Consider the following 24,554-nt stretch of genomic DNA (forward strand, 5'->3'; position numbering starts at 1 on the left):
TAGTTAGTTAGACATGTGGTCCGTGTGGTTCTGACCCGTCTGAGGCCTGCAGCGTTGTCTCTCAGGATCTGGACGGAGCTTTCTCAGGGCGTTCTCTGTGCTGTTGTTCCACACCGTCAGCTCCCCGTCGTAACTCCCTGTCCACACAGAAAACAGGATCCAAACAGGATATGCACATTACGAAATCTCACACATCTCTTCTGCCAATGTTTCCAGAACCTTTCAGAAGCATTTTCCTGGAGGTGCAGTGTGCCATGTCATGATTCAATCAAATTAAATCAAAGTTTATTTGTCACGTGCGCCGAACACAACTGGTGTAGTAGACCTTACAGTGAAATGCTTACTTACAGGCCCTAACCAACAGTGCAATCTTTAAGTAAAACATAGGTATTACACCCTCATAGGGCTTTATTAACAATACCACAACATAGAGTCTGTTCTGCCTGGGCCTGCCAACACTGATCTGAGTACAGTATTATACAACATGTCTCCTCTGTGTGAGGTGAGGATTCAGGAGGAGCTGATCTGAGTACAGCATTATACAACATGTCTCCTCTGTATGAGCTGATCAGCAGGAGAGAGAAGGAGCATTAGGAGGAAGGAGAGAGGAGGATGAAGATGAGGGAGAGATAAAGAGGAGAAAGATGAGGGAGAAAGGAGGAGGAGCAGGAACAGGGAGAGATAAGGAGGAGGAAGAGGAGGTGTGAGAGAAGGAGGAGGAAGAGCAGGGAGAGATGAGGAGGAAGAGGGGGAGGGAGAGAGGAGGAGGAAGAGAGAAGGAGGAAGAGGAGGGAGAGAGGAGGAGGAGGGAGAGAGGAGGAGGAAGAGAGAAGGAGGAAGAGGAGGGAGAGAGAAGGAGGAGGAAGAGCAGGGAGCGATGAGGAGGAAGAGGGGGAGGGAGAAGGAGGAGGGAGAGAGAAGGAGGAAGAGGAGGGAGAGAGGAGGAGGAGGGAGAGAGGAGGAGGAAGAGAGAAGGAGGAAGAGGAGGAGGAGGGAGAGAGAAGGAGGAGGAAGAGCAGGGAGAGATGAGGAGGAAGAGGGGGAGGGAGAGGGGAGGAGGAGGAGGGAGAGAGGAGGAAGAGGAGGGAGAGAGGAGGAGGAGGGAGAGAGAAGGAGGAGGGAGAGAGAAGGAGGAAGAGGAGGGAGAGAGAAAGAAGAGTAAGAGTGTGAGAGCAGTCGGAGGTTTAAATGTGTTGTCCGTTGAGGGAGCCAATTGCATTATTGATGCTGCCCAGGGGCCAGCTATATCCACTGACTGTTATCACCGCCTCTCTCAATTCAATTCAATTTCAATTAAAGGGCTTTATTGGCATGGGAAACATATGTTTAACATTGCCAAAGCAAGTGAACTAGATAATAAACAAAAGTGAAATAAGCAATAAAAATGAACAGTAAACATTACACTCACAAAAGTTCCAAAATAATAAAGACATTACAAATGTCATAATGTGCAAATAGCAAAACATATAAGCAGGAAAATGGGTTGTATTTGCAATGGTGTTTGTTCTTCACTGGTTGCCCTTTTCTTGTGGCAACAGGTCACACATCTAGCTGCTGTGATGGCACACTGTGGAATTTCACCCAGTAGATATGGGAGTTTATTAAAATTGGGTTTGTTTTCAAATTCTTTGTGGATCTGTGTAATCTGAGGGAAATATGTCTCTCTAATATGGTCATACATTTGGCAGGAGGTTAGGAAGTGCAGCTCAGTTTCCACCTCATTTTGTGGGCAGTGAGCACATAGCCTGTCTTCTCTTGAGAGCCTTGTCTGCCTACGGCGGCCTTTCTCAATAGCAAGGCTATGCTCACTGAGTCTGTACATAGTCAAAGTTTTCCTTAATTTTGGGTCAGTCACAGTGGTCAGGTATTCTGCCGCTGTGTACTCTCTGTGTAGGGTCAGTCACAGTGGTCAGGTATTCTGCCGCTGTGTACTCTCTGTGTAGGTCCAAATAGCATTCTAGTTTGCTCTGTTTTTTTGATAATTCTTTCCAATATGTCAAGTAGTTATCTTTTTGTTTTCTCATGATTTGGTTGGGTCTAATTGTGCTGATGTCCTGGGGCTCTGTGAGGTGTGTTTGTGTTTGTGAACAGAGTCCCAGGACCAGCTTGCTTCGGGGACTCTTCTCCAGGTTCATCTCTCTGTAGGTGATGGCTTTGTTATGGAAGGCAGGAGTCTCTCCCTCTCTCTCTCCCTCTCTCTCCCTCCCTCTCTCTCCCTCCCTCTCTCTCCCTCTCCCTCTCTCCCTCTCTCCCTCTCCCTCCCTCCCTCTCTCTCCCTCCCTCTCTCCCTAGAACAGCCTCAATTTGTCGGAGCGTGGACTCTGCAAGGTTTCGAAAGCTTTCCACAGGGGTGCCGGCCCATGTTCCATGTTCCACAGGGGTGCCGGCCCATGTTGACTCCAGCAGCATTGCAGTTCTTGAAACAAACCTAGCACCTACTACCATACCCTGTTCAAAGGCACTTCAATCTTTTGTCTTGCCCATTCTCCCTCTGAATGACACTCATACACAATCCATGTCTCAATTGTCTAAAGGCTTAAAAATCCTTCTTTAACCCGTCTCCTCCCCTTCACCTATACTGATTTAATAAGTGACGTCAATAAGGGATCATAGCTTTCACCTGGGTTCACCTGGTCAATCTACGTCAAAGAGTGTTCTTAATGTTTTGTCAGATCAGTGTACATGGTCCTGTGTCCATCACATCTACATGACGACTACAGACAGAACTAGCCAACCCCATGTCCAGCACATCTACATGACGACAACAGACAGAACTAGTCAACCCCATGTCCATCACATCTACATGACGACTACAGACAGAACTAGCCAACCCCATGTCCATCACATCTACATGACGACTACAGACAGAACTAGCCAACCCCATGTCCATCACATCTACATGACGACTACAGACAGAACTAGCCAACCCCATGTCCATCACATCTACATGACGACTACAGACAGAACTAGCCAACCCCATGTCCATCACATCTACATGACGACTACAGACAGAACTAGCCAACCCCATGTCCATCACATCTACATGACGACTACAGACAGAACTAGCCAACCCCATGTCCATCACATCTACATGACGACTACAGACAGAACTAGTCAACCCCATGTCCATCACATCTACATGACGACTACAGACAGAACTAGTCAACCCCATGTCCATCACATCTACATGACGACTACAGACAGAACTAGCCAACCCCATGTCCATCACATCTACATGACGACTACAGACAGAACTAGCCAACCATAGAAAATTACTTTGCAACACAAAACACTACGGAGGTTTAGGACTTACTTTTCCAGTATTGTCAAGGTACTTATTATGTGGAGGAAAAACGTTTCAGTGGAATTACCTTGACTTATTCTGTCCTTAACCTCTTTTAGGTAAATGAGATGAGAAGATAGTGAAGATAAGAGGAATAAGAGAGAGACCTGCCTGCTTTTGGGGTGAAATAAGGGGATGGGAGGTAGAGGAACTGGGGCTGCTGTGTCAGGCTGTGATTGTCAGACAGCAGAGAGCGGCCAAGCAGAGCGCTGCACAGAGTGAATATTGATGAGGTGGGTACAGTCCCCCAACAGTTAAATGTTCTCCTGCATTCTGATTCTCATGCACACATAAGCAAATGCCCACACACACACACACACAGAGACGTGAGCACACATGCAAGCGCACACACACACACCATACTTCAGGCCTAAGAGGCAGACTACTCAGGTCCATTTCCCTCTCTGTCACACAGGGAGAGCTAATAAACATACTTTAATCTGGGCATTAGGATAATCCAGGGGGAGAAGGAGGGAGGGAGGGAGGGAGGGAGGGAGGGAGGGAGGGAGGGAGGGAGGGAGGGAGGGAGGGAGGGAGGGAGGGAGGGAGGGAGGGAGGGAGGGAGGGAGGGAGGGAGGGAAACAGAGTGAAAGTGGGAAGGAGAGAGTGACAGAGAGAAAGTGGGAAGGAAAGAGCGACAGAAAGAGAGAGAAAGTGGGGAGGAGAGAGCAACAGAAAGAGAGAGAAAGTGGGGAGGAGAGAGCAACAGAAAGAGAGAGAAAGTGGAAAGGAGAGAGTGACAGAGAGAGGAATGAGAGAGTGACAGAGAGAGAAAGTGGGAAGGAGAGAGTGACAGAGAGAGAAAGTGGGAAAGAGAGAGCGACAGAGAAAGAGAAAGTGGGAAGGAGAGAGCGACAGAGAGAGGAAGGAAAGAGAGACAGAAAGAGAAAGTGGGAAGGAGAGAGCAATAGAAAGAGAGAGAAGGTGGGAAGGAGAGAGCAATAGAAAGAGAGAGAAGGTGGGAAGGAGAGAGCGACAGAAAGAGAGAGAAAGTGGGAAGGAGAGAGAGACAGAGAGAGTGACAGAGAGAGAGAAAGTGGGAAGGAGAGAGTGACAGAAAGAGAGGGAAAGTGGGAAGGAGAGAGCAACAGAGAAAGTGGGAAGGAGAGAGCGACAGAGAGAGAGAAAGTGGGAAGGAGAGAGAGAAAGTGGGAAGGAGAGAGCGACAGAGAGAGAGAAAGTGGGAAGGAGAGAGCGACAGAGAAAGTGGGAAGGAGAGAGCGACAGAGAGAGAGAAAGTGGGAAGGAGAGAGCGACAGAGAGAGAAAGTGGGAAGGAGAGAGCGACAGAGAAAGAGAAAGTGGGAAGGAGAGAGCGATAGAAAGAGAAAGTGGGAAGGAGAGAGCAACAGAGAAAGTGGGAAGGAGAGAACGACAGAGAGAGAGAAAGTGGGAAAGGAGAGAGAGAAAGTGGGAAGGAGAGAGCGACAGAGAGAGAGAAAGTGGGAAGGAGAGAGCGACAGAGAAAGTGGGAAGGAGAGAGCGACAGAGAGAGAGAAAGTGAGAAGGAGAGAGCGACAGAGAGAGAGAAAGTGGGAAGGAGAGAGCGACAGAGAGAGAAAGTGGGAAGGAGAGAGCGACAGAGAAAGAGAAAGTGGGAAGGAGAGAGCGATAGAAAGAGAAAGTGGGAAGGAGAGAGCGACAGAGAAAGTGGGAAGGAGAGAGCGACAGAGAGAGAGAAAGTGGGAAGGAGAGAGAGAAAGTGGGAAGGAGAGAGCGACAGAGAGAGAAAGTGGGAAGGAGAGAGCGACAGAGAGAGAAAGTGGGAAAGAGAGAGCGACAGAGAGAGAAAAAGTGGGAAGGAAAGAGCGACATAGAAAGAGAAAGTGGGAAGGAGAGAGCGATAGAAAGAGAAAGTGGAAAGGAGAGAGCGACAGAGAGAGAGAAAATGGGAAGGAGAGAGAGAGAGAGAAAGTGGGAAGGAGAGAGCGACAGAGAGAGGAAGGAGAGAGCGACAGAAAGAGAAAGTGGGAAGGAGAGAGCGACAGAGAGAGAGAAAGCGGGAAGGAGAGAGCGACAGAGAGAGAAAGTGGGAAGGAGAGAGCGACAGAGAAAGTGGGAAGGAGAGAGCGACAGAGAGAGAGAAAGTGGGAAGGAGAGAGAGAAAGTGGGAAGGAGAGAGCGACAGAGAGAGAAAGTGGGAAGGAGAGAGCGACAGAGAGAGAAAGTGGGAAGGAGAGAGCGACAGAGAAAGAGAAAGTGGGAAGGAGAGAGCGATAGAAAGAGAAAGTGGGAAGGAGAGAGCGACAGAGAAAGTGGGAAGGAGAGAACGACAGAGAGAGAGAAAGTGGGAAGGAGAGAGAGAAAGTGGGAAGGAGAGAGCGACAGAGAGAGAGAAAGTGGGAAGGAGAGAGCGACAGAGAAAGTGGGAAGGAGAGAGCGACAGAGAGAGATAGTGGGAAGGAGAGAGCGACAGAGAGAGAGAAAGTGGGAAGGAGAGAGCGACAGAGAGAGAAAGTGGGAAGGAGAGAGCGACAGAGAAAGAGAAAGTGGGAAGGAGAGAGCGATAGAAAGAGAAAGTGGGAAGGAGAGAGCGACAGAGAAAGTGGGAAGGAGAGAGCGACAGAGAGAGAGAAAGTGGGAAGGAGAGAGAGAAAGTGGGAAGGAGAGAGCGACAGAGAGAGAAAGTGGGAAGGAGAGAGCGACAGAGAGAGAAAGTGGGAAAGAGAGAGCGACAGAGAGAGAAAAAGTGGGAAGGAAAGAGCGACATAGAAAGAGAAAGTGGGAAGGAGAGAGCGATAGAAAGAGAAAGTGGAAAGGAGAGAGCGACAGAGAGAGAGAAAATGGGAAGGAGAGAGAGAGAGAAAGTGGGAAGGAGAGAGCGACAGAGAGAGGAAGGAGAGAGCGACAGAAAGAGAAAGTGGGAAGGAGAGAGCGACAGAGAGAGAGAAAGTGGGAAGGAGAGAGCGACAGAGAGAGAGAAAGTGGGAAGGAGAGAGCGACAGAGAGAGAAAGTGGGAAGGAGAGAGAGAAAGCGGGAAGGAGAGAGCGACAGAGAGAGAGAAAGTGGGAAGGGGAGAGTGACAGAAAGAGAAAAAGTGGGAAGGAGAGAGCGACAGAAAGAGAGAAAGTGAGAAGGGGAGAGCGACAGAAAGAGGGAAGGGGAGAGTGACAGAAAGAGAGAAAGTGGGAAGGAGAGAGCGACAGAAAGAGAGAAAGTGAGAAGAAGCTAAATAGTTTTTGAAAGTATCTTGTGACTTCTATTCTTACTAGTCTGTTTTTCTCCCATTTCTTTTTATCTGCCCAAAGTGTTCTCTCATGTGCTATTATTTTCCTCTAAATGTTCCCTCTTCTCTCCCTCTCTCTTGTTTTCCTTCGCCTTGTACTCATCACTTCAGTGAATCTTTCACACAGAGTAGCCATTGGGCAAGATTAGTGTAGTCTGTGCTGTACCTCTCAACGGGAACAATGCCACAATATCTCAGAACTATAGCTCTTACAACTGTACTAGTTTAGCTTTGTGAAGACACGTCTATCTATACGGTACACAGGGAGAGATCCAATTCTGTTTCCTAATAGACCACCTCTTCAGCCCACCACACAGGAGAGGCCTCTCTATAGAGATGTGTGGATTCATAAGAGTAGTAGGGGTTTAGGGCAGAACCCATTCTATAGGTCTCAGTAGGGATTTAGGGCAGAACCCATTCTATAGGTCTCAGTAGGGTTTAGGGCAGAACCCATTCTATAGGTCTCAGTAGGGGTTTAGGGCAGAACCCATTCTATAGGTCTCAGTAGGGGTTTAGGGCAGAACCCATTCTATAGGTCTCAGTAGGGATTTAGGGCAGAACCCATTCTATAGGTCTCAGTAGGGATTTAGGGCAGAACCCATTCTATAGGTCTCAGTAGGGGTTTAGGGCAGAACCCATTCTATAGGTCTCAGTAGGGGTTTAGGGCAGAACCCATTCTATAGGTCTCAGTAGGGGTTTAGGGCAGAACCCATTCTATAGGTCTCAGTAGGGTTTAGGGCAGAACCCATTCTATAGGTCTAAGTAGGGTTTAGGGCAGAACCCATTATATAGGTCTCAGTAGGGGTTTAGGGCAGAACCCATTACATAGGTCTCAGTAGGGGTTTAGGGCAGAACCCATTCTATAGGTCTCAGTAGGGTTTAGTGCAGAACCCATTCTATAGGTCTCAGTAGGGGTTTAGGGCAGAACCCATTCTATAGGTCTCAGTAGGGGTTTAGGGCAGAACCCATTCTATAGGTCTCAGTAGGGGTTTAGGGCAGAACCCATTCTATAGGTCTCAGTAGGGGTTTAGGGCAGAACCCATTCTATAGGTCTCAGTAGGGGTTTAGGGCAGAACCCATTATATAGGTCTCAGTAGGGTTTAGTGCAGAACCCATTCTATAGGTCTCAGTAGGGGTTTAGGGCAGAACCCATTCTATAGGTCTCAGTAGGGTTTAGGGCAGAACCCATTCTATAGGTCTCAGTGGGGGTTTAGGGCAGAACCCATTCTATAGGTCTCAGTAGGGTTTAGGGCAGAACCCATTCTATAGGTCTCAGTAGGGGTTTAGGGCAGAACCCATTCTATAGGTCTCAGTAGGGGTTTAGGGCAGAACCCATTATATAGGTCTCAGTAGGGTTTAGTGCAGAACCCATTCTATAGGTCTCAGTAGGGGTTTAGGGCAGAACCCATTCTATAGGTCTCAGTAGGGTTTAGTGCAGAACCCATTCTATAGGTCTAAGTAGGGGTTTAGAACAGAACCCATTATTTAGGTCTCAGTAGGGGTTTAGGGCAGAACCCATTCTATAGGTCTCAGTGGGGGTTTAGGGCAGAACCCATTCTATAGGTCTAAGTAGGGGTTTAGGGCAGAACCCATTCTATAGGTCTCAGTAGGGGTTTAGGGCAGAACCCATTCTATAGGTCTCAGTAGGTTTTAGGGCAGAACCCATTATATAGGTCTAAGTAGGGTTTAGAGCAGAACCCATTCTATAGGGCTCAGTAAGGTTTAGAGCAGAACCCATTATATAGGTCTCAGTGGGGTTTAGTGCAGAACCCATTCTATAGGTCTCAGTAGGGTTTAGAGCAGAACCCATTCTATAGGTCTCAGTAGGGGTTTAGAGCAGAACCCATTATATAGCTCTAAGTAGGGTTTAGAGCAGAACCCATTATATAGGTCTCAGTAGGGGTTTAGGGCAGAACCCATTCTATAGGTCTAAGTAGGGGTTTAGAGCAGAACCCATTCTATGGGTCTCAGTAGGGGTTTAGAGCAGAACCCATTCTATAGGTCTAAGTAGGGTTTAGGGCAGAACCCATTCTATAGGTCTCAGTAGGGGTTTAGGGCAGAACCCATTCTATAGGTCTCAGTAGGGTTTAGGGCAGAACCCATTCTATAGGTCTAAGTAGGGTTTAGAGCAGAACCTATTCTATAGGTCTAAATAGGGTTTGGAGCAGAACCCATTCTATAGGTCTCAGTATGGGTTTAGAGCAGAACCCATTATATAGGTCTAAGTAGGGGTTTAGAGCAGAACCCATTCTATAGGTCTCAGTAGGGGTTTAGGGCAGAACCCATTATATAGGTCTAAGTAGGGGTTTAGAGCAGAACCCATTCTATAGGTCTAAGTAGGGGTTTAGAGCAGAACCCATTCTATAGGTCTAAGTAGGGGTTTAGAGCAGAACCCATTCTATAGGTCTCAGTAGGGGTTTAGGGCAGAACCCATTCTATAGGTCTCAGTAGGGTTTAGGGCAGAACCCATTCTATAGGTCTCAGTAGGGTTTAGGGTAGAACCCATTCTATAGGTCTCAGTAGGGGTTTAGGGCAGAACCCATTCTATAGGTCTAAGTAAGGGTTTAGAGCAGAACCCATTCTATAGGTCTAAGTAGGGGTTTAGAGCAGAACCCATTCTATAGGTCTCAGTAGGGGTTTAGGGCAGAACCCATTCTATAGGTCTAAGTAGGGGTTTAGAGCAGAATCATCCAGATAAGAACCAGCATCTCAAAGCTCCCGGTAAATCCTGAACGTATGTTAATGGAGGATTAGTGCAGTTAACATTAAGATTGATCTCCAAATCATTCTGGCGGGGTATTCTCTGAGGGTAAGCATTAGTGCTTAATGGTAGTCATGTTGCGCAGTCAGAGTTGAGACTGAGTTCAGGCCTCCGCTGGGTGTGCCTGTGGGCCTGACAGGAAGATAACACACACACACACACACAGCAGAGAGAGCGTGGGAGCTCCATGCCTGATAACACACACACACACACACCCCCCGCAGAGAGAGCGTGGGAGCTCCATGCCTGATAACACACACACACACACCACACACACACACACACACGCGCACACAGCAGAGACAGCTCCGTGCCTTTGATAACTCCACCATCCACTTAAATGAACAGATATTATTTTACTTCAGTGGATTTCTTCTCTATTTCTCTCCTCCTGTTGCTTGAGTGGACAATCTTTCATTCTAACACACAGAGACACATACTGTACACACAAATACACACAAATACACGCACACACACACACACACACACACACACACACACACACACACACACACACACACACACACACACACACACCTGTGACAAGGGTTTGAGGGGGCAGGAATGCGGCACACAGGACGTCGTCATTATGCTGAACTCCTCCCTTCCACTCAGAGGGCTGAACGAAGAACTGAGAGAACGAGGGCAGTCTGAACACTGTTAACATCCTGCAGAGAGCCGGGGGGAGGTGATGGAGAGAGAGAGGGGGGTGATGGAGAGAGAGGGGGGTGACGGAGAGAGAGAGAGAGAGGGGGGGGGGGGTGATGGAGAGAGAGGGGGGTGACGGAGAGAGAGAGAGAGAGAGGGGGAGGTGATGGAGAGAGAGAGGGAGGGTGACGGAGAGAGAGAGAGAGAGAGGGGGAGGTGATGGAGAGAGAGAGGAGTGGTGATGGAGAGAGAGAGGGGGGGTGACGGAGAGAGAGAGGGAGGGTGACGGAGAGAGAGAGAGAGAGAGGGGGAGGTGATGGAGAGAGAGAGGGAGGGTGACGGAGAGAGAGAGAGAGAGGGGGAGGTGATGGAGAGAGAGAGGAGTGGTGATGGAGAGAGAGAGGGGGGGTGACGGAGAGAGAGAGGGAGGGTGACGGAGAGAGAGAGGGAGGGTGACGGAGAGAGAGAGAGAGAGAGGGGGAGGTGATGGAGAGAGAGAGGAGTGGTGATGGAGAGAGAGAGGGGGGTGACGGAGAGAGAGAGAGAGAGAGGGGGGTGACAGAGAGAGAGAGGGGGTGACGGAGAGAGAGAGGGGGGTGACGGAGAGAGAGAGGGGGTGACGGAGAGAGAGAGGGGGTGACGGAGAGAGAGAGGGTTGATGGAGCGAGAGAGGGGGTGATGACGGAGAGAGAGAGGGGGTGATGGAGAGAGAGAGGGGGTGACGGAGAGAGAGAGGGGGTGACGGAGAGAGAGGGTGAGGGGGTGACGGAGAGAGAGAGGGGGGGTGACGGAGAGAGAGAGGGGGTGACGGAGAGAGAGAGGGGGTGACGGAGAGAGAGAGGGGGGGTGACGGAGAGAGAGAGAGAGAGAGAGGGGGGTGACAGAGAGAGGGGGGTGACAGAGAGAGAGAGGGGGGTGACGGAGAGAGAGGGGGGTGACGGAGAGAGAGAGAGAGAGAGGGGGGGGTGACAGAGAGAGAGAGAGAGAGAGGGGGGGTGACAGAGAGAGAGAGGGGGGGTGACGGAGAGAGAGAGGGGGTGACGGAGAGAGAGAGGGGGGTGACGGAGAGAGAGAGGGGGTGACGGAGAGAGAGAGGGTTGATGGAGCGAGAGGGGGGTGACGGAGAGAGAGAGGGGGTGATGGAGAGAGAGAGGGGGTGACGGAGAGAGAGAGGGGGTGACGGAGAGAGAGGGGGGTGACGGAGAGAGAGAGGGGGTGACGGAGAGAGAGAGGGGGTGACGGAGAGAGAGGGGGTGACGGAGAGAGAGAGGGGGGTGATGGAGAGAGAGAGGGGGTGACGGAGAGAGAGGGGGTTGATGGAGCGAGAGAGAGAGGGGGTGACGGAGAGAAAGAGGGGGTGACGGAGAGAGAGGGGGTTGATGGAGCGAGAGAGAGAGGGGGGGTGACGGAGAGAAAGAGGGGGGGTGACGGAGAGAGAGGGGGTGACGGAGAGAGAGAGGGGGTGACGGAGAGAGAGAGGGGGTGACGGAGAGAGAGAGGGGTGGTGATGGAGAGAGAGGGGGGGTGATGGAGAGAGAGGGGGATGGAGCGAGAGAGAGAGGGGGGGTGACGGAGAGAAAGAGGGGGTGACGGAGAGAGAGAGAGAGTGGTGATGGAGAGAGAGAGGAGTGGTGATGGAGAGAGAGGGGGGTGACGGAGAGAGAGAGGGGGTGACGGAGAGAGAGAGGGGGTGATGGAGAGAGAGAGGGGGGTGATGGAGAGAGAGAGGAGTGGTGATGGAGAGAGAGGGGGGTGATGGAGAGAGAGAGGAGTGGTGATGGAGAGAGAGGGGGTGATGGAGAGAGAGGGGTTGATGGAGCGAGAGAGAGAGGGGGTGACGGAGAGAGAGGGGGGGTGACAGAGAGAGAGGGGTGACAGAGAGAGAGGGGGGGTGACGGAGAGAGAGGGGGTGACAGAGAGAGAGGGGGTGACGGAGAGAGAGGGGGTGACGGAGAGAGAGAGGGGGGTGACAGAGAGAGAGGGGGTGACGGAGAGAGAGAGGGGGTGATGGAGAGAGAGGGGGGTGACGGAGAGAGAGGGGTGACGGAGAGAGAGAGGGGGGGTGACAGAGAGAGAGGGGGTGACGGAGAGAGAGGGGGGTGACAGAGAGAGAGGGGGGTGACGGAGAGAGAGAGGGTGATGGAGAGAGAGGGGGGTGACGGAGAGAGAGGGGGGGGTGATGGAGAGAGAGTTGATGGGGTGACGGAGAGAGAGAGGGGGTGACAGAGAGAGGGGGGTGACAGAGAGAGAGGGGGTGACAGAGAGAGAGGGGGTGACGGAGAGAGAGAGGGGGTGACGGAGAGAGAGGGGTGACGGAGAGAGAGAGGGGGTGACAGAGAGAGAGGGGGTGACAGAGAGAGAGGGGGTGACGGAGAGAGAGAGGGGGTGATGGAGAGAGAGAGGGGGGTGACGGAGAGAGAGAGGGGGTGACGGAGAGAGAGAGGGGGGTGACAGAGAGAGGGGGGGGTGACGGAGAGAGAGAGGGGGTGACAGAGAGAGGGGGGGGACGGAGAGAGAGGGGGGTGATGGAGAGAGAGAGGGGGGGTGACGGAGAGAGAGAGGGGGGTGATGGAGAGAGAGAGGGGTTGATGGAGCGAGAGAGAGAGGGGGTGACGGAGAGAGAGAGGGGGTGACAGAGAGAGAGGGGGTGACAGAGAGAGAGGGGGTGACGGAGAGAGAGGGGGGTGACAGAGAGAGAGGGGGAGACGGAGAGAGAGAGGGGGTGACGGAGAGAGAGGGGGTGACGGAGAGAGAGAGGGGGTGTGACGGAGAGAGAGAGGGGTGTGACGGAGAGAGAGAGGGGAGTTGATGGAGCGAGAGAGAGAGGGTTGATGGAGCGAGAGAGAGAGGGGGTGACGGAGAGAGCGAGGGGGTGACAGAGAGAGAGGGGGGTGACGGAGAGAGAGAGGGGGTGACGGAGAGAGAGAGGGGGTGACGGAGAGAGAGGGGGGTGACGGAGAGAGAGAGGGGGTGATGGAGAGAGAGACAGGGGTGATGATGGAGAGAGAGAGGGGGTTGACGGAGAGAGAGAGGGGGGTGACGGAGAGAGAGAGGGGGACAGAGTGACGGAGAGAGAGAGGAGTGGTGATGGAGAGAGAGAGAGGGGGAGACAGACGGAGAGAGAGAGGGGGACAGAGATGGAGAGAGAGGGGGTGACAGAGAGAGAGGGAGAGAGAGGGGTGATGGAGAGAGTGAGGGGGGTGACAGAGAGAGAGAGAGAGAAAGAAAGAGAGAGAGAGAGGGGGGGTGATGGGTAGAGAGGGAGAGAGAGGTGGTGATGGAGGGGGATAGAGAGAGAGAGGAGAGGGGGTGATGGAGAGAGAGAGAGAGAGGGGGTGATTTGTAAAAAAAAAAAAGTACATTTATTTACTAGGCAAGTCAGTTAAGAAACAAATTCTTATTTTCAATTACGGCCTAGGAACAGTGGGTTAACTGCCTGTTCAGGGGCAGAGCGACAGATTTGTACCTTGTCAGCTCGGGGATTCGAACTTGCAACCTTTCGATTACTAGTCCAACGCTCTAACCACTAGGTTACCCTGCCGCCCCAATGGAGAGAGAGAGAGAGAGGGGGGGGGTGATGGAGAGAGAGAGGGGGGTGATGTGGAGAGAGAGAGGGGGATGGAGAGAGAGAGGGGAGAGTGGGTGATGGAGAGAGAGAGGGAGGGGGGGTGATGGAGAGAGAGAGAGGGAGGGGTGGTGATGGAGAGAGAGAGAGAGGGGGGGTGATGGAGAGAGAGAGAGTGGGGGTGATGGAGAGAGAGAGAGAGGGGGGTGATGAGAGAGAGAGAGGGGGGTGATGGAGAGAGAGAGTCTGGGAGGGGGGGTGATGGAGAGAGAGAGGGAGGGGGGTGATGGAGAGAGAGAGAGAGGGGGTGATGGAGAGAGAGAGGGGGGGGTCTGACTGACTGACGTGATGGAGAGAGAGAGAGAGAGAGAGAGAGAGAGAGGAGTTTGTGATGGAGAGAGAGAAAGAGAGGGGGGTGATGGAGAGAGAAAGAGAGAGAGACAGAGAGAGAGAGAGACAGAGACAGAGAGAGACAGAGACAGAGAGAGAGACAGAGACAGAGAGACAGAGAGAGATAGATTGAGATGCTGGTTCTTATCTGGAGGATTCTGCTCTAAACCCCTACTTAGACCTATATAATGGGTTCTGCTCTAAACCCTACTTAGATAGACAGAGATAGAGACAGAGAGAGAGACAGAGACAGAGACAGAGATAGATAGATAGACAGAGATAGAGACAGAGAGAGAGAGAGACAGAGAGAGAGAGAGATAGATAGAGAGACAGAGATAGATAGACAGAGATAGAGACAGAGAGAGATAGATAGATAGACAGAGATAGAGACAGAGAGAGATAGATAGATAGACAGAGATAGATAGACAGAGATAGAGACAGAGAGAGATAGATAGACAGAGATAGAGACAGAGAGTGCCTGATGTATAACTGGGATAAACGCGGACGTTCTGTACATTACCTTGGAAAGAACTCCACAAAGGGACCCTGCTCCGCATCATCCATTACTCACAGAAGGTTAGCGTTTATCCCTTACATATCACACTGTTATAACTACTGTTCCTGGGTCTGTCGTTAACACTCTGTTATAACTACTGTTCCTGGGTCTGTCGTTAACACTCTGTTATAACTACTGTTCCTGGGTCTGTCGTTAACACTCTATTATAACTACTGTTCCTGGGTCTGTCATTAACACTATTATAACTACTGTTCCTGGGTCTGTCATTAACACTCTGTTATAAAAGACAGACAGACAGACTGACTGACATAAAGACACAGACTGACTGACTGACTGACATGAAGACAGACAGACTGACTGACATGAAGACAGACTGAAGACAGACTGACTGACTGACTGACTGACATGAAGACAGACTGACTGACTGACTGACTGACTGACTGACTGACATGAAGACAGACTGACTGACTGACTGACTGACATAAAGACAGACTGACTGACTGACATAAAGACAGACTGACTGACATGAAGACAGACTGACATGAAGACAGACTGACTGACATGAAGACAGACTGACTGACATGAAGACAGACTGACTGACATGAAGACAGACTGACTGTGTCACGCCCTGACCATAGAGAGCCCTTGTTTCTCTATGGTGTAGTAGGTCAGGGCGTGACTAGGGGTATTCTAGTTAATAATTTCTATGTTGTGTTCTAGTTTATATTTTTTTTTTGGTGTTTTGATTCCCAATTAGGGGCAGCTGGTAATTGTTCTCTCTAATTGGGGATCAAATTTAAGTAGCTATTTTTCCCACCTGTGTTTGAGGGATATTGTTTTGTATTTGTGCATGTGCACCACGTAGTCACGTTTCGTTGTTCGTTTAATGTTCGTAATAATGGAGGACAGCGACGACGCCAGGTGTAGCGTCCACAGAAAGCCCAAGGACAACCCCAAGATTTTATGGAGGGGGCACAAGGGGTGGCCGGCTGAGCCGCGGGAAGAGCCAGAGCACATGGAGCAGGCGATAGAGATGTGGTCAGTCGACCCAAGGAGAGTGCCAGAGCCCGCATGGGAGTCGATGGAACAGTGTGAGGAAGGATACCGGAGAATGGAGTTGGCTAGGAGTATGTGGCAGCGCCAGAATGGAGTTGGCTAGGAGTATGTGGCAGCGCCAGAATGGAGTTGGCTAGGAGTATGTGGCAGCGCCAGAATGGAGTTGGCTAGGAGTATGTGGCAGCGCCAGAATGGAGTTGGCTAGGAGTATGTGGCAGCGCCAGAATGGAGTTGGCTAGGAGTATGTGGCAGCGCCAGAATGGAGTTGGCTAGGAGTATGTGGCAGCGCCAGAATGGAGTTGGCTAGGAGTATGTGGCAGCGCCAGAATGGAGTTGGCTAGGAGTATGTGGCAGTGCCAGAATGGAGTTGGCTAGGAGTATGTGGCAGCGCCAGAATGGAGTTGGCTAGGAGTATGTGGCAGCGCCAGAATGGAGTTGGCTAGGAGTATGTGGCAGCGCCAGAATGGAGTTGGCTAGGAGTATGTGGCAGCGCCAGAATGGAGTTGGCTAGGAGTATGTGGCAGCGCCAGAATGGAGTTGGCTAGGAGTATGTGGCAGCGCCAGAATGGAGTTGGCTAGGAGTATGTGGCAGCGCCAGAATGGAGTTGGCTAGGAGTATGTGGCAGCGCCAGAATGGAGTTGGCTAGGAGTATGTGGCAGCGCCAGAATGGAGTTGGCTAGGAGTATGTGGCAGCGCCAGAATGGAGTTGGCTAGGAGTATGTGGCAGCGCCAGAATGGAGTTGGCTAGGAGTATGTGGCAGCGCCAGAATGGAGTTGGCTAGGAGTATGTGGCAGCGCCAGAATGGAGTTGGCTAGGAGTATGTGGCAGCGCCAGAATGGAGTTGGCTAGGAGTATGTGGCAGCGCCAGAATGGAGTTGGCTAGGAGTATGTGGCAGCGCCAGAATGGAGTTGGCTAGGAGTATGTGGCAGCGCCAGAATGGAGTTGGCTAGGAGTATGTGGCAGCGCCAGAATGGAGTTGGCTAGGAGTATGTGGCAGCGCCAGAATGGAGTTGGCTAGGAGTATGTGACAGCGCCAGAATGGAGTTGGCTAGGAGTATGGGCAGGACAGAATGGGTGGCTAGGAGTATGTGGTCATGGAGTCCGGTGCCATATGTGGATCACGCGCCAGAATGGAGTTGGCTAGGAGTCCTGTACCGGTTCCTCAGCGCCAGAATGGAGTTGGCTAGGAGTATGTGGCAGCGCCAGAATGGAGTTGGCTAGGAGATGTGGCAGCGCCAGAATGGAGTTTTAGGGTATGGGAGCGCCAGAATGGAGTTGGCTAGGAGTATGTGGCAGCGCCAGAGTTGGCTAGGAGGAATTGATGAGATTGGCTAGGAGTATGTGGCAGCGCCAGAATGGAGTTGGCTAGGAGTATGTGGCAGCGCCAGAATGGAGTTGGCTAGGAGTATGTGGCAGCGCCAGAATGGAGTTGGCTAGAGACCATCAGGGCAGCGCGAGAATGGAGTTGGCTAGGAGTATGTGGCAGCGCCAGAATGGAGTTGGCTAGGAGTGTGTTCTGCCAGAATGGATCCGGCTAGTAGTATGTGGCAGCGCCAGAATGGAGTTGGCTCCCAGTCCGGTATGTGGCTTCTCCAGAATGGACTTGGCTAGGAAGTATGTGGCAGTCGCCACCTGGAGTTGGCTAGGAGTATGTGGCAGCGCCAGTGTGCCAGAGCTTCACGGTGGCTATGGAGTTGGCTAGAGTATGTGGCAGCGCCAGAATGGAGTTGGCTAGGAGTATGTGGCAGCGCCAGAATGGAGTTGGCTAGGAGTATGTGGCAGCGCCAGAATGGAGTTGGCTAGGAATGTGGCAGCGCCAGAATGGAGTTGGCTAGGAGTATGTGGCAGCGCCAGAATGGAGTTGGCTAGGAGTATGTGGCAGCGCCAGAATGGAGTTGGCTAGGAGTATGTGAAGCGCCAGAATGGAGTTGGCAGGAGTATGTGCCGCCAGTCCAGAATGGCGTAGGAGTAGCCCAGAATGGAATGCCATGGTCTGAATGGAGTCTGGGGGCTAGAGTATGTGGCAGCGCCAGAATGGAATTTGTTTAGGTTTGTGGCCTGAGCGCCAGAATGGAGTTGGCTTTGGAGTATGTGGCAGCGCCAGAATGGAGTTGGCTAGGTGTATGTGGCAGCGTGAATGGAGTTGGCTAGGAGTATGTGGCAGCGCCAGAATGGAGTTGGCTAGGAGTATGTGGCAGCGCCAGAATGGGGATTGGCTAGGAGTATGTGGCAGCGCCAGAATGGAGTTGGCTAGGGGTATGTGGCAGCGCCAGAATGGAGTTGGCTAGGATATGTGTTTTGGTTTGTGTATGTGGCAGCGCCAGAATGGAGTTGGCTAGGAGTATGTGGCAGCGCCAGAATGGAATTGGCTAGGAGTATGTGGCAGCGCCAGAATGGAGTTGGCTAGGCAGTATGTGGCTGCGCCAGAATGGAGTTGGCTAGGAGTATGTGGAGTTGGTCTAGGGGACACATGTGGCAGCCCAGAATGGAGTTGGCTAGGAGTATGTGGCAGCCAGAATGGAGTTGGCTAGGAGTATGTGGCAGCGCAGAATGGAGCCTTGGCTGAGGAGTGATGTGGTCCCAGAATGGAGTTGGCTAGGACAGGCCAGAATGGAGTTGGCTAGGAGTATGCGGTTAACAGGACAAGTGGGCTGGAGAACGGGTCATCAGTCCGGTGCCATATGTGACGGATCCACGCACCAGATCTCCAGTGTGCCTCCTCAGCCTGTCCTGTACCGGTTCCTCACACTCGCCATGAGGAGCGTGTCGTCAGTCCGCTGCCAAAGACACCCCAAGATGATCATTTTTTGGGGTGGGGAGAGACACATGGAGCTGGCAGTCGAGCAGCAGAGACCAGAGCCTGTGTGGGAGTCAGAGGAGGAACTCTAGACTGAAAGATTCCGTAGAGAGATGGTAGATGAGAATGCTGCAGCACAACTCGACCAGAAGAACGTGTCCCAGTTCGACTAACAGTCTTGTGCCAGACACCAACTCTCCCTGAAGAGCCAGAGACCATCAGGGAGGCGATGGAGAAGTTAGACTAGAGAGAAGAACAGAGAGAACTCTAGAGAACAGAAGAACATTGTGCAAGTGTGTTCTGCTCAACATTTGATCCGGCTAGTAGTCTGGTGAAACCTGTACCGGCTCCACACATCTGGACTCCAGTGCGCCTCCCAGTCCGGTACGTCCTGTGTCTTCTCCCAGCACTCGCCCGGAAGTGCGTGTCACCAGTCCGGTGCCACCTGTACCGGCTCTACGCACTAGGCCTCCAGTGTGCATTCACGGTCCAGAGCTTCCGGCAACAGTTCCCAGTCCAGAGCTTCCGGCGATTGTCCGGAACCTCCTGTGATGGTCCACGTTCCGGAACACTCCTGCAGATAGTCCACGTTCCGAACCTCCTGCAACGGTCCACGCTTCCGGAACCTCCTGCGACGGTCCACGGTCCTCCGAACCTCCTGCGACAGGTCCACGGTCCGGAACCTCCTGCGAGGTCCACGGTCCGGAACCTCCTGCAGATAGTCCACGGTCCAGAGCTTCCAGGAAAGCGGCCAGTCCTGAGCAGGAGCCTTCCTCTGTGCCGGTGGCCAGTCCAGGCATGGCGTCAGCCCAATGCCATGGTCTGATCCGGGGTCTGGGGGGGGCTATGACCCGCACCGGAGCCCCCACCTAACCACCTCCCAATTTGTTTCAGGTTTTGCGGCCTGAGTCCGCACCTTTGGGGGGGTAGTGTCACGCCCTGACCATAGAGAGACCTTGTTTCTCTATGGTGTAGTAGGTCAGGGCGTGACTAGGGGTATTCTAGTTTATAATTTCTATGTTGTGTTCTAGTTTATATTTTCTATGTTGGTGTTTTGTATGATTCCCAATTAGAGGCAGCTGGTAATCGTTCTCTCTAATTGGGGATCATATTTAAGTAGCTATTTTTCACACCTGTGTTTGTGGGATATTGTTTTGTGTTTGTGCATGTGCACCACGTAGTCACGTTTCGTTGTTCGTGTACTGATTTATTGTTTTTGCTTTAAGTTTCACTTTGAATTAAATATGTGGAACTCCGCTGTGCCTTGGTCCCGTTCTTACGGCAACCGTGACAGACTGACCTTACAGACATGACTTTTGAATGTCAGAAATTAGGTCTTAGAGGGACACACCTCTCCCAGCCCATGACCAGCACGGTTCTCTTCAGTACTAGAACCTGGGAGATGTCCACGGCCTGGTCCCGGCCCGCATTCAGCCTGTGGTGACAGTGACCGTTAAAGTCCCAGATCTAGAACCACACAGTTAGAACCACACAGTTAGAACCAAGAAATACAGATCTAGAACCTAGAACAGACACCCCATCAAATTGACACCACCAGGTTAACATCCAACACCAGGAGTCAAGGGGACAGAGACATTTACCACTGAGACAGACACCCTGACAAACATAAAGAGACAGACACCAACTCTAGACTAACAGAAGAACAGACACCAACTCTAGACTAACAGCAGGACAGACACCAACTCTAGACTAACAGCAGGACAGACACCAACTCTAGACTAACAGAAGAACAGACACCAACTCTAGACTAACAGCAGGACAGACACCAACTCTAGACTAACAGCAGGACAGACACCAACTCTAGACTAACAGAAGAACACACACCAACTCTAGACTAACAGCAGGACAGACACCAACTCTAGACTAACAGCAGGACAGACACCAACTCTAGACTAACAGAAGAACAGACACCAACTCTAGACTAACAGAAGAACAGACACCAACTCTAGACTAACAGCAGAACAGACACCAACTCTAGACTAACAGAAGAACAGCACACCAACTCTAGACTAACAGAGAGGACAGACACCAACTCTAGACTAACAGAAGAACATACACCAACTCTAGACTAACAGAAGAACAGACACCAACTCTAGACTAACAGAAGAACAGACACCAACTCTAGACTAACAGAACAGACACCAACTCTAGACTACAGCAGGACAGACACCAACTCTAGACTAACAGAAACACTCACCAACTCAAATGTAGACAGACAGACCTACTTCACTGGACGGACTGGACAGATAAACTCTGGGGGCATCCCGGACACAAACACAAGTAAACACTGTTGGTAGTCAGCAGACTGAACAGAAAACTCCTGACACAACAAAGATACTAGCATCCCGAAGATGAAACACGTTTCACAGATAGTCAAGACTGTCAGATAGCCTCCGCCCAACACTGCTTCAGATAGCCTCCGCCCAACACTGCTTCAGATAGCCTCCGAACAGAGGAACACTGCTTCAGATAGCCTCCGTCCAACACTGCTTCAGATAGCCTCCGCCCAACACTGCTTCAGATAGACTCCAGAACACTGCTTCAGATAGCATCCCGTCCAACACTGCTTCAGATAGCCTCCGCCCAACACTGCTTCAGATAGCCTCCGCCCAACACTGCTTCAGATAGCCTCCGTCCAACACTGCTTCAGATAGCCTCCGCCCAACACTGCTTCAGATAGCCTCCGCCCAACACTGCTTCAGATAGCCTCCGTCCAACACTGCTTCAGATAGCCTCCAGAGGAACACTGCCTTCAGATAGCCTCCGCCCAACACTGCTTCAGATGAGCCTCCGACTGAACAACACTCTGCCTTCAGATAGCCTCCGCCCAACACTGCTTCAGATAGCCTCCGCCCAACACTGCTTCAGATAGCCTCCGCCAAACACTGCTTCAGATAGCCTCCGCCACCTTCCACACAGGGGTCACACTGACTGGACTCAATCAACAAACAGTCTCATAACACAATTCTACTGTAATCTATTCTATTCACCCAATTCTTCGATTTCAAAACAACAATATATTTAAGGTCCCTTCTATTGAAGATGGTATTATTGAACATTTGTAATATCTAGACTGAACAAAGGAACACTGCCTAGAAATGTCCTTGTTTTTAAAAAAGAAAAGCGCATTTTCACTGTCCATTAAAATAACATAAAATTGATCAGAAATACAGTGTAGACATTGTTAATGTTGTAAATTACTATTGAGACAGATTTTTGATGGAATATCTCTGGCGTACAGAGGCCCATTATCAGCAACCATCACTCCTGTGTTCCAATGGCACATTGTGTTAGCTAACATGCTGTGTTTGCTTCATTAAATAGTACCCTTCAAACACTAGTCTCAACGTCAACAGTGAAGAACTCTGCCTAACTCCTGGATGATGGGCTGGATGATGGGCTTCTAGGCAGACTTGCACAGAGGAACTCTGCCTAGACTGGCCAGCATCCCGATTAAGATCCTCACTGTTGAACACAGAGACTGAACAGAGGAACTCTGCCTAGAAGGCCAGCATCCCGGAGTCGCCTCCTCACTGTTGACGTTGAGACTGAACAGAGGAACTCTGCCTAGAAGGCCAGCATCCCGGAGTCGCCTCCTCACTGTTGACGTTGAGACTTGTGTTTTGCGGGTACGGTACTATGTATTGAAGCCACCAGTTGAGGACTTGTGAGGCATCAGTTATCATCTGTGCTAACATAATTACAAAACGGTTTTCTAATGATCAATTAGCCTTTTAAAATGATACATTTGGATGAGCTAACACAACGTGCCATTGGAGCACAGGAGTGATGGTTGCTGATAATGGGCCTCTGTACACCTATCTAGATATTACATTAAAAATCAGCCGTTTCCAGCAACAATAGTCATTTACTACATTAACAATGTCTACACAGCATTTTGATCAATTTGATGTTATTTTAATGGACAAAAAAAATGTGCTTTTCTTTCAAAAACAAGGAAATGCCTAAGTGACCTCAAACTTTTGAACGGTAGTGTGTATGTACAGTATGTATCTGTGGATGTAACTATGGTTATTAGTTACACCTACATATTCTACACAATGACCCCTGCAGATTGGAATGGAACAATATTCACATCTTAGTGTTTATCTATTTCATGCTTATGGCGACTGCCTTCGTCAATGAATGTAACGAGTGACCTTGACTACTCCGTCTGTGCCGGCGGTGAACAAGCGTGTCTGTGTCCCATCCAGCGCCATGGTGGAGATCTCAGCATCACCATGACAACGGTGGAACTGCTTGACCTTCTGACCTGTGTCCACCAGCCAACAAATCACTGAGGAGCCAGAGTCACTGCTGATCACCTGAGAAACAGAGAGAGAGGGGGGGCGGGGGAGAGAGAGAGGGGGGGACAGAGAGGGGGAGAGAGGAGAGGGGGAGGGAGGGGGGGGGGAGAGAGAGGGGGAGACAGGAGGGGGGAGGGAGAGAGAGGGGGGAGACAGAGGGGGGAGAGGGAGAGGGGGAGAGGGGGAGGGGGAGACAGAGAGGGGGAGAGAGAGAGGGGGAGACAGAGAGGGGGGGGGGGAGAGAGAGGGGAGAGAGGGGGGGAGAGAGGGGGGCGGGGGGAGACAGAGAGGGGGGAGAGAGAGAGAGGGGGGGGGAGAGAGGGGGGGGGGCGGGGGAGACAGAGGGGGCGGGGGGAGAGAGAGGGGGCGGGGGGGAGAGAGAGGGGGGGCGGGGGAGAGAGGGGGGCGGGGGGAGAGAGAGGGGGGGGTGAGGAGAGAAAAAGCATTATCGTGGTCCCTGTCTAGATGTAGGTGTGTGTACCTGTCTGAACAGGCTGTTATAGAGGACACAGGTGACAGAGTTCTCATGGCTGGTGACTCTCCTCCCCTCCTCTCTCTTGGCTTCCATGAGGAGGAGCAGACTGTTGAAGGAGAGGAGGAGGCGTGAGCGCTCCTCACTGAGGAACAGAAGAGTGTGACACTCCTCCTGTGTCTTGGGGAAGATGCCGGCGATACGCTGAATGCACAGCTGACTAGCCACATCCCACAACCTCAGCACCTGAGAGAAGAGAGAGGCGGTTGTCTTAACGTCTTCAACACGCATGTACAAATAAGTCTCATCTTCATCATTTAGATGAAGTCACATTTCATCTAATGCACGTCTTTAACACATAACAACATCCCAATCCTACACACAGTCTCCATAGTCTCTTCTCCTTCTCTCTCACCTTGTCCTTGGAGAAGCTGATCAGCTGTTTCTTGCCCACTATGAAGCGTACAGCTGTAACACTGCTCATGTGACCTCGGAGTACACCCACTGGTTTAGAGATCACATAGGGGTTCCACAGCAGCACCTTGTTGTCTATACCTGCGGTGGCTGCAACCAATCAGAGAGAAGGTTGTTAGTGGCTGCATTGGATACAACCCATGTGAAGTAAGGATAGATGTTATAACTTGGTAGGACTTGTGAGTGCCTATCAAATTCATCCCAGAGTGATGGTCCAGGTCATTGGTTCCTTTCTCCGTGTGGAAGGCGGTGACTCTGAGGGGCTCGCCCTCTTTCTCCCTCCAGCCAATCACCATGCTACTCTGGGGGCTGGTGCTGCACGACAACAACGCCTCCAGAGAGCCCAGGAAACGCACTGCAGGAAACAGGAAGTACAGGTGCAAGATGAGGTGTTTTATGAGTAGAAACAGGTGAGTAAAGTGAAAAGGAGAGGGGTGAGGAGAGAGAGATAGAAAGAGGATGAAGGTGGGGAAAGAGGAAGATAAACAGTGGATAACCAGCTAGATATATTGACTACGCTGCCCTACATACAGAGAGCTTTCAAATCATGTTTTTGTTACAGCTGACATACACACACAGAGTCAGTTTTACTGTCAGACCCAGTGTGTCATCTCAGGGACAGGATGGGCGACGAGAGTGTAAAATGAGCATCATCAAAAATAACACGAGTTCAGTTGGAGTTTGTTCTCTGTTGACTGTGAGAAGCCATGCGGCATCTCTCTCTCTCTCTCTCTGTATGATAAACACTCATGTCTAATCATGAAACAGCCACTGTTTCTGAACTTCAGAAGAACACCACTTTGCACCCCAGAGATACACACACACAGATATAAATATACACACACACATAGACACGCATGCACAGATGCACACAGGAACACACACACTCTGCCTGTAAAATGTCAATTGGCTAATCCTTTTTATGTTCCCCTGTCATCTCCTTTGTTCCCTTTCGTTGTTATTTATTGTTTGTT

At 51.1% G+C, this 24,554-nt stretch overlaps 1 protein-coding gene across 1 annotated transcript in view; it reads right to left on the reverse strand.

The window, feature by feature from the left end:
- LOC135553462 (WD repeat-containing protein 49-like) overlaps nucleotides 1–24,554 on the reverse strand; it is a 40,314-nt gene that overhangs the window by 4,169 nt on the left and 11,591 nt on the right. The window contains exons 7-13 of the mRNA XM_064985569.1: nucleotides 23,768–23,935; nucleotides 23,522–23,670; nucleotides 23,116–23,352; nucleotides 22,488–22,652; nucleotides 19,658–19,773; nucleotides 9,868–9,998; nucleotides 36–137 (exon numbers count right to left, since the gene is read on the reverse strand). Of these exons, the coding sequence (XP_064841641.1) occupies nucleotides 36–137; nucleotides 9,868–9,998; nucleotides 19,658–19,773; nucleotides 22,488–22,652; nucleotides 23,116–23,352; nucleotides 23,522–23,670; nucleotides 23,768–23,935 (1,068 nt within the window). The remainder of the gene's footprint in view (nucleotides 1–35; nucleotides 138–9,867; nucleotides 9,999–19,657; nucleotides 19,774–22,487; nucleotides 22,653–23,115; nucleotides 23,353–23,521; nucleotides 23,671–23,767; nucleotides 23,936–24,554) is intronic.

The sequence above is a fragment of the Oncorhynchus masou genome, chromosome 13 (assembly GCF_036934945.1).
Source record: "Oncorhynchus masou masou isolate Uvic2021 chromosome 13, UVic_Omas_1.1, whole genome shotgun sequence".
NCBI lineage: Eukaryota > Metazoa > Chordata > Actinopteri > Salmoniformes > Salmonidae > Oncorhynchus > Oncorhynchus masou.